Here is an 18,398-nt window from a genome sequence, read left to right as displayed (position 1 = left end):
TTTTTTTTTTTTTGAGACAGGGTCTTGCTGTGTCACTCAGGTGAAGTGCAGTGGTGCCATTACGGCTCACTGCAACCTTGGATCTCCGGGCTTAGGTGATCCTCCCACCTCAGCTTCCTGAGTAGCTGAGACTACAGGCATGTGTCACCACACCCAGCTAATTTTTGTATATATTTTTTTGTAGAGACAGGGTTTTACCATGTTGCCTAGGGTGGGCTGGAACTCCTGGGCTCAAGCAATCCACTGCACCCAGCCTGTTTTTGTTTTTTGTTTTCCTTAAAGACACAATCTTGCTATGTTGCCCAGGCTAGACTCAAACTTCTGGACTCAAGTGATCTTCCCACCTTAGCCTCCTGAGGAGCTGTGATTACAGGTGTGTGCTACTGCACCTGGCTGGATTTTTTAAAACTTTGAAATGTAATTTTATTGGGACAATGAGGGGAGAGGAAGAGAGAAAATACAGAGGTAAAAAAAAAAAAACCTCATTTACCAAAGAAGAGATTCAAGCTGGGCGCAGGGGCTCATGCCTGTAATCCCAGTGCTTTGGGAGGCCAAGGTGGGTGGATCACCCGAGGTCAGGAGTTCGAGACCAGCCTGGCCAACATGGCAAAACCCTGTCTTTACTAAAAATACAAAAATTAGCTGGGCGTGGTGGCATGCACTTGTAATCCCAGCTACTCGGGAGGCTGAGGCAGGAAAACTGCTTGAACCCGGGAGGCAGATGTTGCAGTGAGCCGAGATCGTGCCACTGCACTCCAGCCTGGGCAAGAGAGTGAGACTCTGTCTCAAAAAAAGAAAAAAAAAAAAAAAACCTACATTACACCTTAACTCCCATGAACTGTATTCAAGTATAGAGACTACTGCAATCCAGGGACAAAAGTGTTAATCCTCACCCACATATTTGCCAGTCTTTGCTCAATCCTTTTCCCTGAAAGTAGGTGTGCTGGTCTCATTTATTTACTCACTGAACCTCTACTTTGTACTAGCACCATGCGAGGTGCTAGGGATTTTAAAAAGTCAGATATAGTGAAAGCACCTAGATCTAAACCTTATCTAATTTAGTCGAGAAAGACCTGTAAACACGTGATTACAGCCAAGTGTATGAAGTCCACAGACAGGCGTTAAGTGGAGACCACTGAGGGACACAGATCCCAAGTCCTCCATCTTCCTGCTTCCAAGCAGCCTGACCCTAAACCCCTGGTCCAGAGAAACATCCATCTCACCCCAGTTCTGCAGTGCCCAAGGGGTGAGGGAGGTGAGCTAAGGCTGACCTTGATTGCCAACCCAGAGATGCAGAGCAGGGAAACCCAGAACCCTGCCTCCCAGCAGGGCAGGGAAAGAAGAGAGAAGCACCCCTACACCTCAAACCATTTGTGTAGCTGGGATCCGGCCCATCGCTTGGTGGGGGGTAGAGTTCAAGGTTCGGTCTTGAACTATCTGGGGACAATAACTGAGGCTCATTCTACCTGAAATCCTTTGGAAACCCAGCTCTGTCATTCCACTTGCTAGCTCTCGCGACTCTGGGCAAGTTATGACTTAAACTCTTTGTGCCGCAGTTTCTGCTTCTCCAGATTGGCGATGACAATGATAATGATGATGATGATGATAGTGCCAACTTCATAGGGTTACCATGTGGATTTGAACAGTGGCTGACACAATAGAAGCCCCACACAATTCTAGTTACTATCATGACCTGCAGGGTCCCGGTGACATATTTCACCATTTATTCAGTGCCATCTATACCAGCAACCAATTATCGGTCAAAGCAGGGACAAATCAGAGGACAGGTCAGCAACTCAGGAGAGAGACTTGGAAGGGACAGGGTGAGGGCATCCTCCCTCCTTTTTAGGCCCACGGAAACCAAGAACCATCATGAACTTCAGCATATTTGCTAGCCAGTATCCTTCGGGATTTTAAACTCCAGATGTGCACCAAATATAGGAATGATATTTTGTTTTCAAGGCATGCTTTGTGGTGACAGCAGTTTGCTTTCAATGTATAAAGCAACGGAGGGGTTCAAGACCAGCATGGATAACAAATCACGATCTCATCTCTACAAAAGAAGTTAAAAATTAGCCAAGGGTAGGCCGGGTGCGGTGGCTCATGCCTGTAATCCCAGCACACTGGGAGGCCAAGGCAGGTGGATCACTTGAGGTCAGGAGTTTGAGACCAGCCTGACCAACATGATGAAACCCTGTCTCTATTAAAAATACAAAAATTAGCTGGGCGTGGTGGCGGACGCCTGTAATCCCAGTTACTTGGGAGGCTGAGGCAGGAGAATTGCTTGAATCCAGGCAGAGGTTGCAGTGAGCCAATATTGCACCATTGCACTCCAACTTGGGTGACAGCAAGACTCCGTCTCAAACAAACACATAAAAAAATTAGCCAGGTGTAGTGGTGCATGTCTGCAGTCCCAGTTACTCAGGAGGCTGAGGCAGGAGGATGGCTTGAACCCAGAATTCAAGGTTGCAGGGAACTACAATGTTACCACGGTATGGTAGCCTGGGAGACAGAACAAGATCTGTCTCTAAAAATAAGTAAATACATATTTTTTGTTAATTATCATTATTATTATTTTTTGAGATAGAGTCTCGCTCTGTTGCCCAGGCTGGAGAATAATATTGTAACCTTGACTTACTGCAACTTCTGCCTCCTGGGCTCAAGTGATCCTCTTGCCTCAGCTTCTCAAGTAGCTGGGACTATAGGCATGTACCACCCCACCCAGCTAATTTTTTTTTTTTTTCTTTTGAGACAGAGTCTCGCTCTGTCACCCAGGCTGGAGTGCAGTGGCACAATCTTGGCTCACTGCAAGCTCCCGGGTTCACGCCATTATCCTGCTTCAGCCTCCCGAGTAGTTGGGACTACAGGCGCCCGCCACCTCGCCCAGCTAGCTTTTTTGTATTTTTAGTAGAGACGGGGTTTCGCTGTGTTAGCCAGGATGGTCTTGATCTCTTGACCTCGTGATTCGCCTGCCTCAGCCTCCCAAAGTGCTAGGATTACAGGCGTGAGCCACCGCACCTGGCCTTTTTTTTTTTTTCTTTTGTAGATAAGGTTTTGTCATATTGCCTTGGCTGGTCTTGAACTTGTGGGCTCAAGCAATCCCCCCACCTCGGCCTCCCAAAGTTCTGGGATTACAATAAATAAAGCCATAGAGACATTCCCTTAGGTTCTAGTTTCCTCATCTGTAAAACAAGGGCATTGTACTAGGCTCATTCAAACTATTTTGAAAGCACCAGGCATGTGCCATTTATTTTTAGGATCTCCTTGTTGGCAGGTACTTAATGTACAAATAGCATAGTGCTTGGAGGCAGATGTTCTGGCCTCAGACCTGGGCTTGCCACATACCAGTCCCTGAACTCCAACTTGTACTTTCATTTCTCAGTTATAAGAGGGAGGGAATAACAAAATCCACACCTCAGAAGAGTATCGTGAAGATTAAATAAAATAAAGAACATCAAGATTCTTTGTATGAGAATAAAGTGACATTCACATAATTGTTGTTAAAGAGAAAATCACTTGGGAGAACACACACAACCAAAGAAAGACGTCACGAGCCGGGAACAGGAAGCATATTTGGAGGCCAAGGAGCACTGGAGTGCTGCATGAATGAAGGCTTAGATTTTCAGGCGAGGTGCATACAGCAATTGTGGTTGCCATCCGTCATTCCCTCTGGTCTGTGCTCACAGCCTGTTATTCCCCCTTACAACTCCTCACGCAGGAGCCTCACCTTGCAGAAGAGGAAACTGAGGCCCAGAAACGCTGTCCCTTCACAGCCGTCCAGAGGCCAACCTAATCCACCTTGACTCCAATCCCAAATACCTCCTACTGTTTAAATTAGCAAGGCTGGATCATGCCTGCAATTACAGTGCTTTGGGAGGCCAAGGCATGAGGATTGCTTGAGGCCAGGAGCTTGAGATCAGACTGGGCAACACAGTGAGACCCCCGTCTCTACAAAAAAAATTTAAAAAGTAGCCTGGCATGATAGCGTGCGCCTATGGTCCCAGCTACTCCAGAGGCTGAGGCAGGAGGATCGCTTTAGCCCAGGAGTTTGAGGCTGCAGTGAGCTAGGATCATGCTACTGTACTCCAGCCTGGGTGACAGAGTGAGACCCTGTCTCAACAAAATAAAATAAAATTAGTAAGGCAGACCAGGCTACCACCCCTTAGCTAACACTCTCAGCTGGAAAAATTAAGAGGTCTTAGACTTCTGGGTGCTAGTCAGAACAGGATGTTCCCTGCCTTGAGCGCTTCCCATAGCCCTCCAGTGCCCATACTCTGTGGCTGGACAGGACTTCTGTAAACTGAGCCGCGCATGGCCCTCACTTTCCCCTGGGGTTCCTTTGGCAGAAGCATTCTTCCCCTGGATGGGGGGACGTGAGGCTTAGTGAGAGTACGAGGATGGAATTCCTAGAACTGCTGTTCCCATTCCAGGGAGAGGGAGAGCATTTCACAACAGGGCCGGGATGGGGGAGGTTCAAATGCTTGTGCTCAGATCCAAGCCAACAGCCAGTGAGCAAAACACCCTGGACAATCTGAACTCCAGGTCTGAGCAGCAGCTCCCTGTCAACCTGGAGGTAAATATGCCGACACGCCAGAATCTCGGTCTTCCCTCCCTCCTCGTCACACAGTCCAGGGAGGAATCGCATGTATCTGGGTGGCTTTTCTGGCTGGATGGTCTATTTAACAAGCAGGACAGAACTGCCAGGGGGGAAGTCTTGGTGAGAGATGCAGAGCACACTCAGTCCAAGACTTTTCTTTACCTCTGCCCCCCAACCACCCACCTCCACAAAGAGAACCAAGATCCCAACATTTCTCAGGGGCCAGGGGTCTTATGAAGCTGCTGGATACCAGATGGGGATGATCGGCAGCCTCTCCCTCTGAGGCTCTGGCATGGGAGAGAATAAGTCAGTTTCTTTGAAAATTGGCTTCAGGCTGGGCGCGGTGGTTCACACCTGTAATCCCAGCACTTCGGGAGGCCAAGGCAGGTGGATCACCTGAGGTCAGGAGTTCGAGACCAGCCTGGCCAACATAGTGAAACCCCATCTCTACTAAAAATACAAAAATTAGCCGGGTGTGGTGGTGTGCACCTGTGGTCCCAGCTACTCAGGAGGCTGAGGCAGGAGAATCGCTTGAACCTGGAAGGGGGAGGTTGCAGTGAGCTGAGATCGTACCACTACACTCCAGCCTGGGCAACAGAGTGAGCCTCCATCTCAAAAAACAAAAAGAAAGAGAAAAAAAGAAAAGAAAATTGACTTTGACAGAGACTTTCAGAACAAAATAGCTGAACTAATTATTCTGATTGCTGGCCAAGCTCCTCCCCTTCCTTAATCTCCTCCCAAACACTTCAAATGTACCCTATGGGTAAAGCTGCCTCTGAAATTCATTACCAATAGGGAATGCCCTTCTAAAATGCCTCCCATTAGAAACAGCAGTTCCTGCTGTCCCAGTTGGAAAGGGGAATGGCCCTGTTATGAGCTGAACAGTTGAATAGCATCTCTCCCAAAAACTTTTGTGTGTTTGTGTGTGTGTGTGTGTGAGATGGGGTCTTACTCTGTCACCCAGACTGGAGTTCAGTGGCATGATTTTAGCTCACTGCAGCCTCCGCCTCCCCGGTTCCAGAGATTCTCCTGCCTCAGCCTTCTCCTGGTAGCTGAGATTACAGGCACCCGCCACCATGCCTGGGTAATTTTTTGTATTTTCAGTAAAGACAGAGTTTTGCCATGTCGGCCAGGGTGGTCTTGAACTCCTGACCTCAAGTGATCCACCTGCCTTGACCTCCCAAAGTGCTGGGATTACAGGCATGAGCCACCATGCTCAGCCTGCCCCCAAAACTCTTATGTTGAAGCCCAACCCCAGTACCTCGGAATGTAACTGTATTCGGAGATAAAGTCTTTAAAGGGATGATTAAATTAAAATGAGGCTGTTAGGGTGGAGCCCTAATCCAATCTCACTGGGGTCCTTATGAGAAGAGATTTGGATGCAGACAGAGGAAGGCCCATGTGCAGACACAGGGAGAAACTGGCCATCTGCAAGCCAAGGAGAAGGGCCTCAGAACCCAGCCCTGCTGGCACTTTGATCTTGGACTTCCAGCCTCCAGAACTGGGAGAGAATTCATTTTGTTTAAAGCACCCAATCTGTGCTATTTTGTTATGGCAGCCATAGTAAACTAATGCAGGCCCGCTCTACCCTTGTGTTCAGAAGGGCAGAAGAGAGAAATCTGTTTACACCACACACTCACACACACACTCCTTAAGGCAAGAGACCTCCACATTGTCCACTTCCAAACCAAAGGGAGTACTGAGCCCGACTGCACCCTCTGCTATTCTCATTCCTGCCTGGTTTTGTACTGCTGGGCACAGACATATGAGTCCATCCTATTGCAGGGAGTGCTGGGTCCGGCAGGGCAGGTGTGGGCTCCCCCTGAAGAGTGTTGCCAAAGCCTGGCCTGCAGGACGCTTGGAGGGGGAAGAGGAGATGGTTTGGGTGGTGGCCTGCAATGAAGGCACAACACAAAGAGTAATATATTGCTTAGTGGTCTAGCATCATGGCCACCTATGTGGTTTGCTTTTTTTTTTTTTCCTGGGACAGGGTCTTACTCTGTTACATAGGCTGGACTGCAGTGGCATGATCACAGCTCACCGTAACCTCAAATTCCTGGGCTCCAGAGATCCTCCTACCTCAGCTTCCAAGTAACTAGGACTCCAGGTGCACGCCACTACACCTGGCTAGTTTTTAAATTTTTTTGTAAAGACATGGTCTCACTATTTGCCCAAGCTGGTTTTGAACTCCTGGCCTCAAGCAATCCACCTGCCTTGGCTTCCCACAGTGCTGGGATTACAGGCATGAGTTACTGCACCCGATCTTGTGTGGTTTGCTTTGTGGAGGTGCTCATAAGGCTGTGAGAACAGGGTATGGGATCTATGAGTCAGTACCTTCAGGAAGGTGTCCTTTGTTCTTTAACCCTGATTCACAGGGTTGTGATTCCACTCGGCTTCTGTACCTGGTCCTGGCTCTGCTGGCCACACATCAGGATGGGCAGCACCTTCCCTCTAAGACCCATGCTTTGAGGTCTGGCCCTCATGGAGGATTATTCGAAAATGTGGCTCCTGCCACACCTCCCATTCCTGTTGCACATGTAGCTTCTCTCATTAAAAGGCATGCATTTCCTGCCAGGCGTCGTGGCTCACGCCTGTAATCCCAGTGCTTTGGGAAGCCAAGGTAGGCAGATTGCCTGAGGTTAGAAGTTCAAGACCAGCCTGGCCAGCATGGCGAAACCCCATCTCTACTAAAAATACAAAATTAGCCAGGAGTGGTGGCAGGCACCTGTAATCTCCACTACTTGGGAGGCTGAGGCAAGAGAATCACTTGAACCCGGGAGGTGGAGGTTGCAGTGAGCTGAGATCGTGCCACTGCACTCTGGCCTGGGCGACAGAGCCAGATTCTGTCAAACAAACAAGCAAACAAAAAAGGCCAGGCGCAATGGCTCATGCCTGTAATCCCAGCACTTTGGGACGCCAAGGCAGGTGGATCACTTGAGCTCAGGAGTTCAAGACCAGCCTGGGGAACATGGTAAAACCCTGTCTCTACTGAAAATACAAAAATTAGCTGGGCATGGTGGTGCATGCTTGTAATCCCAGCTACTTAGGCAACAGAGGGAGACTCCATCTTAAAACAGCAACAACAACAACAACAACAACAACAACAACAAAAAGGCATTTTTTTCTCCTTTTCCTGAATCTGGACTGGCCCTGTGACTTGCTTTGACCAATAGAATACTTGGTAAGTGATGTTATGGGACTTCTGAGCCTAGGCCTTAAGTGGCCTTGGAAACTACCATGTAAATAAAACTCAAGCTAGACTACTGAGTGATCGGAATGTTGGGAGACCAAGAGGATAGAGAGAACTCCCAGGCTTCCAGCTGTCCCCAGCAATGCCCCACATGTATGCGTAAGACCATCTTGAAGCTTCCACCCCAGGACAATCTAGCCATCAACTGTATGCAGCAATATGAATAAGCTCAGCAAGATCTGCAAATAATCCAACCAACCCAAAGGATAGAGAGCAATAACAAATCGCTGCTGCTTAGTTACTGTTTGGGGATGGCTTGTTATACACCGCACTCCAGCCTGGGCGACAGAGCAAGACTCAGTAGCTAACCGATACAACCATTTTCACCAAGTGTCCCTAGGCAGTTAAGAAGCCCTGATCCTCTGGGCCTAGTATCTGAGCTCTCTTAATGAGCTTTCATAGGCATAACCATTAGATTACAAGGCGCCCTTTGCTGCCCATGCCCAAATGCCAGTGGGCAGCAGTTACCTACTCTTGCCTTGTCAGCAATGCTGGATGCAAACAGGTAAATAAAGAGCATCAGTCCCAGTGTCTGAGACCCTGACCCCAATACTGACTTGTTCAGTATAAGAAAAAGTCGCCAGGTGCAGTGGCTCACATCTGTAATCCCAATGATTTGGGAGGTTGAGGCAGGAGGAGTGCTTGAAGCCACGAGTTCAAGACCAGCCTGGGCAACATAGACAGACCTCATCTCTACAAAAAATAAAAATTAGCCAGGTGTGGTAGCGTGTGCCTGTGGTCCCAGCTACTCGGGAAGCTGAGGCAGGAAGACTGCTTGAGTTGAGGAGCTCAAAGTTAGTGAGCAGTGATCGCGCCACTGCACTTCAGCCCATAGGCACTCCAGTCTGGGCCACAGAGGTGAGGCCCTATCTGTAAAAAGTTTTTTGTTTTTGTTTTAAAAGAAGAGGTCACATCCACTCCCTGTTCAGTAATACTGGGAAAAGTAATATCATCAATACTGTTTAATACAAATGTTCCTCGACTTAAAATGAAGTATGTCCCAATAAATTCACCATACGTAGAAAATATCATAAGTCAAAAATGCATTTAGGGCCAGGAGCGGTAGCTCACGCCTATAATTCCAGCACTTTGGGAGGCCGAGGTGGGCAGATCACTTGAGGTCAGGAGTTCGAGACCAGCCTGACCAACATGATGAAACTCCATCTCTATTAAAAATGCAAAATGAGTTAGGTGTGGTGGCACATGCCTATAATCCCAGCTACTTGGGAGGCTGAGGCAGGAGAATGGCTTGAACCTGGGAGACAGAGGTTGCAGTGAGCAGAGATTGCACCACTGCACTCCAGCCTGGGTGACAGAGTGACACTCTGTCTCAAAAAAAAAAAAAAGCATTTAGTACACGTAACCAACTGAACATTATAGCTTAGCCTTCCCTACCTTAAATGTGCTCAGAACACTTACATTAGCCTACAGTTGGACAAAATATCTGGCAACACAGCACACTATAGACTCTATAGCGGGCTGTCCAATCTTCTGGCTTCCCTGGGCCACATTGGAAGAAGAATTGTCTTGGACAACACATAAAATACACTAACACTGGCTGGGCGTCGTGGCTCACGCCTGTAATCCCAGTACTTTGGGAGGACGAGGCGGGCAGATCACCTGAGGCCGGGAGTTCGAGACCAGCCTAACCAACATGGAGAAACACCGTCTGTACTAAAAATACAAAATTAGCTGGGCGTGGTTGCGCATGCCTGTAATCCCAGCTACTTGGGAGGCTGAGGCAGAAGAATCACTTGAACCCAGGAGGCGGAGGTTGCAGTGAGCCGAGATTGCGCCATTGCACTCCAGCTGAGCTTTAAAAAAAAAAAAAAAGAAAAGAAATTTCATAATGTTTTAAGGAAGTTTACGGACTTGTATTGGGCCTCATTCAAAGCTGTCCAGGGTGCATGTTGCCCGAGGGCCTCGGGTTAGACAAGCTTGTGACTGGTCATTTGTCCTCATGTTTGTGGGGCTAAATGGGAGCTGCAGCTCACTGATCCGGCCGAGCGTCTTGAGAGTATGTACCTCATATTGCTGGCCCAGAAACAGATCAAAATTCGCAACTCAATGTACAATTTCTAGGCTGGGCATGGTGGCACACACCTGTAGTCCCAGCTACTTGGGAGGCTGGGGTGGGAGGATTGCTTGAGCCTGAGAGACAGAGATTGCAGTGAGCCGAAATCATGCCTGTGCACTCCAACATGGGTAATAGAACAAGACTCTGTCTTAAAAACAATTTTAAAAAGTACAATTCCTACTGAACACATATCACTTTCACACCATTGTAAGGTCAAAAATTGTAGTCGCACCATCATAATCGGGGATCATCTGTATGAGGGTAAGTAGGAGGGTTCAGAGAAAGTTATTCTCTGGCCGGTCCAGTGGTTCATGCGTGTAATCCCAGTGTTTTGGGAGGCTGAGGCGGTGGATCTCTTGAGCCCAGGAGTTCCAGACTAGCCTGGGCAACATGACAAAACTCTGTCTCTACTACATATTTAAAGATTAGCCAGGCTTGGTGGCGTGTGCCTGTAGTCCCAGCTACTGGGGAGGCTGAGGCAAAAGGATCACCTGAGCTCAGGGGGTCGAGGCTGCAGTGAGCCATGATCATGCCACTGTACTCCAACCTGCAACAGTGTAAGACTTTATCTCATAAAACAAACAAACAAACAAACAAAAAACAGACAACAACAACATCAAAACAGAGAAAGTTTCTGCCCCTGGGACATTCTGAGATAAACATTTAGACCCTGCAACTGAAAGGACAGAAAAGGAAATTTAAACATCATCATTAAGCCAGCGGAGACCGAGGCCTGATGGTAAGAAAACTAGGTTATCCTGACCAGGCGCGGAGGCTCATGCCTGGAATCCCAGCACTCTGGGAGGTCGAGGCGGGCGGATCACAAGGTCAGGAGATCGAGACCAGCCTGGCCAACATGGTGAAATCCCGTCTCCACTAAAAATACAAAACTTAGCTGGGCGTGGTGGCGTGTGCTTGTAATCCCAGCTACTCAGGAAGTGAGGCAGGAGAATCACTTGAACCAGGGAGTTGATTGCAGTGAGCTGAGATCACGCCACTACACTCCAGCCTGGGCGACAGAGCAAGACTCCGTCTAAAAAGAAATAAATAAATAAAATAAGAGAACTAGGTTATCCTGAGGGGAACACTTTCATTCCAGCATTCTTTTCAACTCTTCACCTTCCGGACATTAGACCTGGCATTAGGTCATGTGAATACAAAGATGAGTAAGACTGCTCTGAAAAAATTTCCCGGCTAACCTAGGGAACAAACACGTAAACAAATAAGTGTGATTCATTCACTATGAATCATAGTGGAGAGAGACCCCAGGCATGGGTCTAAGTCAGACAAGAAAGAAACAGGTTTTTCATGGGTTTGTTGGCACAGGCAAGAATGTATGTGCACAACTGAACATTTTTTCTTCAAAAACTCACCTTGGAAAGCAATATTCCTTTTTTTTTCAATATTGCTGTGCCTTCCCAGGCCAGGCACAGTGGAGCATGCCTCTATCCCAGAACTTTGGGAGGCCAAGACAGGTGGATTACTTGAGTTCAGGAGTTTGAGATCAGCCTGGGCAACATGGCGAAATCCTAGCTACCAAAAAATACAAAAATTAGCCGGGCATGGTGGTGCACGCCTGTAGTCCCAGCTACTTGGCAGGCTGAGATGGGAGGATCGCTTGAGTCCAGGAGGGTGAGGCTGCAACTGCACTCCAGCCTGGGTGACAAAGTGAGACCCTGTCTCAAATTTTAAAAAAAAAAAAAGAAAGAAAGAAAGAAACAATATTGCTGTGCCTTCCTAATTAATCTTCCAGAACATCAAAATAAAGGTCTATATGAGAAAACTCCTCGCTACTTTATGTCAATGGATAAATACAGTACTGCTCTACTGACCCTTTTTCCTCAGATTTGGCAATGAAGGACTTTTTTGCTCTTTTAGGAAGAAAAAAAAAAATCAAACTCTCTCTCTCTTGTTTTTTTTTTTGAGACAGAGTTTCACTCTTGTCACCCAGAATCATTCGAGTGAGTCTCATGCCTTAGCCTCCCGAATAGCTGGGATTACAGGCGCCCACGCCAGGGCTGGCTAATTTTTGTTTGTTTGTTTGTTTTAGTAGAGATGGGGTTTCACCATGTTGGCCAAGCTGGTCTTGAACTTCTGACCTCAGGAGATCTGCTCAGCATCCCAAAGTGTTGGGATTACAGGTGTGAGCCATCACACCTGGCCTCTCCTTTCAAATAATAAAAAAACTAGAGGGTCAGACTCAGAAACAAAGCATGACCCTGTCTCTACAAAAATAAACAGCTTGGTGTGTGGTCCCAGCTACTCGGGAGGCCGAGACAGGAGAACTGCTTGAACCCAGGAGGCGGAAGCTGCAGTGAGCCGAGATAGTGCCACTGCACTCCAGCCTGGTGACGGAATGAGACTCTGCCTCAAAAATAAAATAAAATAATCTCAGCACTTTGGGAGGCCGAGGCGGGTGGATCACGAGGTCAGGAGTTCGAGACCAGCCTGGCCAACGTGGTGAAACCCCGGTTCTACTAAAAATACAAAAAATTAGCCAGGTGTGGTAGCACGCCTGTAAACCCAGATACTTGGGAGGCTGAGGCAGGAGAATTGCTTGAACCCAGGAAGCGGAGGTTGCAGTGAGCCAAGATCGCATCATTGCACTCCAGCCTGGGCGACAGAGCAAGACTCCATCTCAAGGAACAAACAAATAATAAATAAATAAATAAAAAATTAGCTGGGCATGGTGGCATGTGCCTGTCATCCCAGCTACCAGGGAGACTGAGGCAGGAGAATCAGCCTGAACCTGGCAGGCGGAGGTTGCAGTGAGCTGAGATCACACCACTGCACTCTAGCCTGGATGACAGAATGAGACTGCCTCAAAAACAAAATTAAAAATAATAATAATAATAATAATAATAATAATAATAATAAGGCTGAGTGTGGTGGCTCATGCCTGTAATTCTAGCACTTTGGGAGGCCGAGGCGGGTGGATCACCTGAGGTTAGGAGTTTGAGACCAGCCTGACTAACAAGATGAAACCCTGTCTCCAATAAAAATACAAAAATTAGCCATGTGTGGTGGCAAATGCCTATAATCCCAGCTACTTGGGAGGCTGAGGCAGGAGAATCGCTTGAACCCAGGAGGCGTAGGTTGCAGTGAGCCAAGATCACACCACTGCAACCTATGCTCCAGCCTGGGTAACAAGAGCGAAACTCTATTTCAAAATAATAATAATAATAACAACAACAACAATAAAAAGGAGTCTGGGGATTGGAGGGAGTCTGGGGTGCTCTACATCAGGAACTCCCCCACCAAATCTTTAATAAGGGACACAGTGTGGAATGCTTCCAACACTTTAAAAATTTTATTTATTTAATTTATACCTACAGTCTCATTATGTTGCTCAGGCTGGTCTTGAACTCCTGGCCTTGAGTAATTTTCCTGCTTCAGCCTTCCTAGTAGCTGGGATTACAGGTGCGAGCCACTGCACCTGGCTCCTTCAAACACTTTAAAAGGAAGCTCAGGTAAATGTGAGAAGAGGGTCCATTGTTTCTCCCTCACTGCATTAATGTCCAAGCTCTTTTAACCCATCCTTAATAATAACTTCTTCCCTCTATGTGACTAAGGCCTCAGGACATGGGCTGTGCTCTGGCTTCAGTGCCCAGCCTACGTCCCCCCTCTTCCCAGCACCGCCTCTTTCATGTCCAAAGACTTGGGAGCTGCTCCAAGGTAAGCTTCCCGGGCACAGACCTTGTTTGCTTAACCAAACAGGGTGCCATTAACACCTGCAGCCCTACCTGCTCACCTCGGATTCACCTTATCCAGGTACGGGTCTTTGGCATAACTGCCATCCAAGCCTGTATGTAGGCTTCAGAGTCAAACATGCAACACGGAGCTGGGAATGTGATCGATAAGGGAAAGTTTCTTTCTGATCCACTCAAAGGTTCTGCTGGCTAATGGGTTGTTTATGGTGTTGCTGGATATTTCTAAGACTCCAAAGACTCAAATATTCATACGTGACACTCCCTTCAGCAAAATTCTCTTAAGTACTCCGGACAGCTAACCTCAGCAGAGCCTCAGTGTACAAATGGTTAATGACCATGGAAAGCAAACTGGAGGCCGGGTGAGGTGACTCATGCCTATAATCCCAGCAGTTTGGGAGGCCGAGGTGGGAGGATTGCTTGAACCCAGGAGTCTGAGGCCAGCCTGGGCAATACAGAGAGACCCTGCCTCTACAAAAAAATCAAAAACTTAGCAGGGTATGGGGGCACGTGCCTATAGTCCCAGCTACTTGCAAGGCTGAGGCAGGAGGATCACTTGAGCCCAGGAGTTTGAGACTGCAGTGAGCTATGTTCATGTTACTGTACTCCAGCCTGGGTGACACAGTGAGACCCTGTCTCAGGAAAAAAAAAAAAAAAAAAAAGGAAAGCAGCAAACTGGAGTCACAGGAACGGAGATAGCGCAACCCAACTCTGCTTCTTTCCCTCCAGGGACAATCACTTGAGGGCCATTCCCAGCAGGAGTGACTGGTGGGCACTTACTCCAGTGGTTTTTCCTGAGAAGCTGACAGTCCCTATAAGTAAGCAGGTGCAGACAGCCATACAGACACTCTATCAAAAGCCTGACTCCACACCATGATTTAGAGACGGATGCTGAGCCCAACCTCAAGGTTTACCTGGATGGAGTCATCATGTTTTTTTTTTTTTTTTTTCCGCCAGACTCCAGAGATCTGAAAGGTGAGGGAAGTTACGTTCCACTAATTCCTGAGTACTCAGAGTGTGGTATGTGCACCAATCACTGAGAGCTAGTTAGAAATGATGAATCTACGCCGGGCATGGTGACTCATGCCTGTAATCCCAGCACTCTGGAAGGCCGAGGCAGGCAGATCACTTGAGGTCAGGAGTTTGAGACCAGCCTGGCCAACACGGTGAAACCCCTGTCTCTGCCAAAATTAGCTGGGCATGAGTGGCGTGTGCCCGTTGTCCCAGCTATTGGGGAGGCTGAGGTGGGAGGATTGCTTGAACCCGGGAGGTGGAGGTTGCTGTGAGCTGAGATCATGCCATTGCACTCCAGCCTAGGCGACAGAGTGAGACCCTTCTCAGAAAAAAAAAAAAAAAAAAGAAAGAAAAAAGAAAGAAATGCTGAATCTAGTCCCCACCCCCACCTACAGAATCAGAATATGCACTTAAATGAAGCCCCCAGTTATCCTCAAGCACCTGGAAGGTTGAGACGCAGTGTTCTGCTCTGGAGCAAAAGGGTCCTGCAATGTGACCATTTCAGCTTCTCTGCCCTAGCAGAGGTGGGCTGAGGTGGGCTTTGGAGGAAGAGTTCACACCTTGGCTAATCGAGGCCGACCAGGCTTGCTTGACTTTAGTGGAAGTAAGCCGGGTTTCCCTGGCTTAGGGACTGTGAGCTGTACCTGGATGACCCAAAGAGTGAGCTGGCTTTAGGCTCCTGGCACTGCTAGCTTCTTCCAGTGATCTCAGAAACATGCTATGCCCTGATGCAGAAGCCCCTTCCCCACTCCCCCTACTGCTAAAGACCTTCAAAAGGAGGGGGATTTGCTGTGGTCTGTCAGCCCCCTGCCTACTCCCCACTTCCCAACCCAAAGTGAAAAGTGGATTCGAAGTTCATATATTTTATGTTTATTATTTATTTTAGAGACAGGGTCTTGCTCTGTCACCCAGGCTGGAATGCAGTGGTCAATCATAGCTCACTACAGCCTCCAACTCTTGGGCTCAAGCGACCCTCTGGCCACAGCCTCTGTAATAGCTAGGACATTTTTTTTTTTTTTTTTTTTGTAGAGATGGAGTCTCACTATGTTGCCCAGGCTGGTCTTGAACTCCTGGCCTCAAGCAATTCTCCTGCCTCGACTCCCCAAAATGCTGAGATTACAGGTGTGAACCTTGGTACCAGTGCCAGAAGTGCCTATAAACAGTATCTGTGGCTTCCAATTTGACCCAACAATCCAGCAATAAAAGGCGCAAAAAAGGGCTACCTGTGCCTTCAGGCCAGCCTCAGGGCCCACCCTGAACAAATCCAGCAGACACTTACACCCTCAGTTGAAAAAAGTCCAAAATTGTCAGGAATTGTCCTGGTAGACCATTGTGACAGGGACAAAGGAGAACAGCATGAACTACAAAAGACCCAGCAAGGGAAAGAGGATGAGTCGGGAGTGGCAATAAGAGCCCCTGCGAGCTTTTCCTTGGCTCATTTCTAATAGAAAACGAAGCATTCCTCCCTTTTCTGCCTGGTTGCTATTTCTTGTCCAATCTGGGAAAACGGTGTGACAATGGGCAATAGACACGTGTTCAAGCTCTGGGGCCTCAATGCCTGGCTCTGTAGAATAAGGCGGCAGGGCTGGACAAGATCCCTAACCGTTCTAACAGTGTATGTTTTGGATCAAATAGCTGAGGACCTCGGATCCGGCCGTGCACGCTGCTGGTAGGACAGCTGCCTGAGAAAATAAGCATGTGGCCCCTGCCCGCCACCGAGTGAAGCGCCAGGATCTGTCGCGTTTTCGAGTAGTTTGGAAAGCAGCGTGGAGGAGATTGAAGGGAGAGAAGTCAAAGGGGTGGGGGCGGTACGAGGATGGGAGGGGAGTGGAGAGCCACGAGGATTTGTTTCATCATGCAAACAGGCGCGTAGGTTTCATCAGCGTCTGTGCGCTGGGGCTGCGGGGCTGGGAGGGAATGCCAGGCTCCTGAGGGCAGCCTGAGGCTGTCCCCCCGCCCCCGCACCCGTGCCAGCTCAGCTTCCTCTTCCTCATCCTCTCCCAGGGAGGTCACACGGTGCCTCCTCCTCTCCCCGGACAGAAGAACGTGTTTTTCTGCACAGCCCTGCCCGTGGCGCCAGGCCCCCCCGCGGAGATCCCACTCGCGAAAATGGGAAACGTGCCACAGGTGCCCGGGAGGCTCTGCTGGAGCAGGCGAGCACCCCCACATCCAAACCTCCGTCAGAGCGCGCGTGTCCAACGCAAAACTAGGGGTGCTTCGGAAAGGAAAAAGGGCCCTGCAGGAATCATTTATCCCAACAGATAATACCCATCCCATAAAAACACCAGGCCAGGCCTCTCCTGGATCGTGGGCCACCCTGACTCCGCCCTATCCTGCCTCGGGAGCGCCCCCAACACCCACAAGGGGCAGCACAGCTCGGCATGTGGCAGTCCTGGAAGCGTGCGTGTTTGTTAGGTGTCAGCTGTCTTACACCTCACAGAAAGAGGAAACGAACGGGGCAGTTTGCAACCTGGGTCTGGACGACGCACTCAAGAGGGCAGACGGGCGGCCACTTCCATGACCCTCGCTATCTCCCCGATGCCCCTTCTCCGTTCTTTCCAGTCACAGCGCCCTTGAGCCTGGACACCCGGTCCAATCCGCGATTCCCGATCCTCCCGCCCGCCCAGGAGCCGGCCAGCTGCGTCCCCAAGCCCGCGCCTACCTCCCGGGGTGGTGCTGAAGAGTGTGCCGCCGGGGGTCGTGCTGTAGTCCCCGGGCGGGAGCTGCACGCCGTCGCCGAGCACCACCCGGCGAGTGGCGGGGATGGCCCGACTTGGGGTCTGGCTGCAGCTGCTGCCCCCGGACATGGTCTCCTGTGCGCTGCACCAGCGAACTTCTCGCTGCCCTCCCGCGCCTCCAGCCTCGCTCCGCCTAGCCCGGTCCCGCTCAGCCTCGCCCCGTCCCGCCCCGCCCCAGGACGCCCCTTCCGCCTCTCCCGCCCACGCCCCTGGGATTTGTAGTCCGCGCCGCAGCCCCACCCAGCTCCAGGACGTTGCTTCCACGTGAGATCCCCCGCAGCCCCCCGACCCACTCACGCCTGCTCACGGGCTCTTCCGCACGGGCGCCGGCGCCGCCCCGCAGCGACTGCCCCTCTGTCCTGTGTCCCTCCCCGCCACGTTGGCAGGGATGGGGGTGGGGGTGGTGGGCGGGATAGCTCGCCTAAATTAATCCTTGGCTGGGTTGGGGGCGGCGACTCAGGACCGCGCGGAGATCCGAGCTGACCCGGCCCACTGCAGGAAGGCCCGGTTTCTGCCTTAGTACATCAGGCCCGGTGTACCCTCCGGCACTCCCTGTTTCGTGCCTTAGTTCCTCAGATGAGAAAGTGGGGATTGAGTGGTCATGCTCACCCCCTCCCCCGCCTCAATTTCTTGACCTTGATGGGGGTGGGGATGGTGGGGCTAACAATTCTGTTCCCGGCCTTTAGACAGGGTGTGGGAGGAGGAGTGAACCAACCAGCGGCGTCCTGGGAGTTAAATTTAGAGCTAGGGGCGCGGGGGTAGGGGGAGGGGGGAGGGCGTAGGAGAGGGGTAAGAGTTTGTCAAAGAGGTTTCCCGATAACTCCTGAATTGGGTCCAACGCCCACCCCACTGCCTGAGATTTAGTAGGTACTCCTTGGATGGATGGATGGAGGGATGTTCAAGGGGAGAGAAAAATGCAAGAAGGACCGAGGATGGAAAAGCTTGTTGGGTTTGAGAAGTTCTTAGCATTGTGGGCACATGTTGTGGGGAAGAGGGTGAAGAAAGTTTAAAAGGG

The 18,398-nt window shown here is 49.7% G+C and overlaps 1 protein-coding gene across 1 annotated transcript in view; it reads right to left on the bottom strand.

Annotated features, from left to right (window-relative positions):
• Positions 1-17,704, bottom strand: part of EIF4EBP1 (eukaryotic translation initiation factor 4E binding protein 1) — a 33,192-nt gene extending 15,488 nt beyond the window's left edge. Inside the window, exon 1 of the mRNA XM_025395178.1 lies at positions 17,308-17,704. Within this exon, the coding sequence (XP_025250963.1) occupies positions 17,308-17,452 (145 nt within the window). The 5' untranslated portion in view covers positions 17,453-17,704. The remainder of the gene's footprint in view (positions 1-17,307) is intronic.
• Between the last annotated feature and the right edge of the window lie 694 nt (positions 17,705-18,398).

Source organism: Theropithecus gelada, chromosome 8, assembly GCF_003255815.1.
Source record: "Theropithecus gelada isolate Dixy chromosome 8, Tgel_1.0, whole genome shotgun sequence".
Taxonomy (NCBI): Eukaryota; Metazoa; Chordata; class Mammalia; order Primates; family Cercopithecidae; genus Theropithecus; species Theropithecus gelada.
Note: the sequence above shows the minus strand (reverse complement) of the source record. Positions and strands in the feature narration are given on the sequence as shown.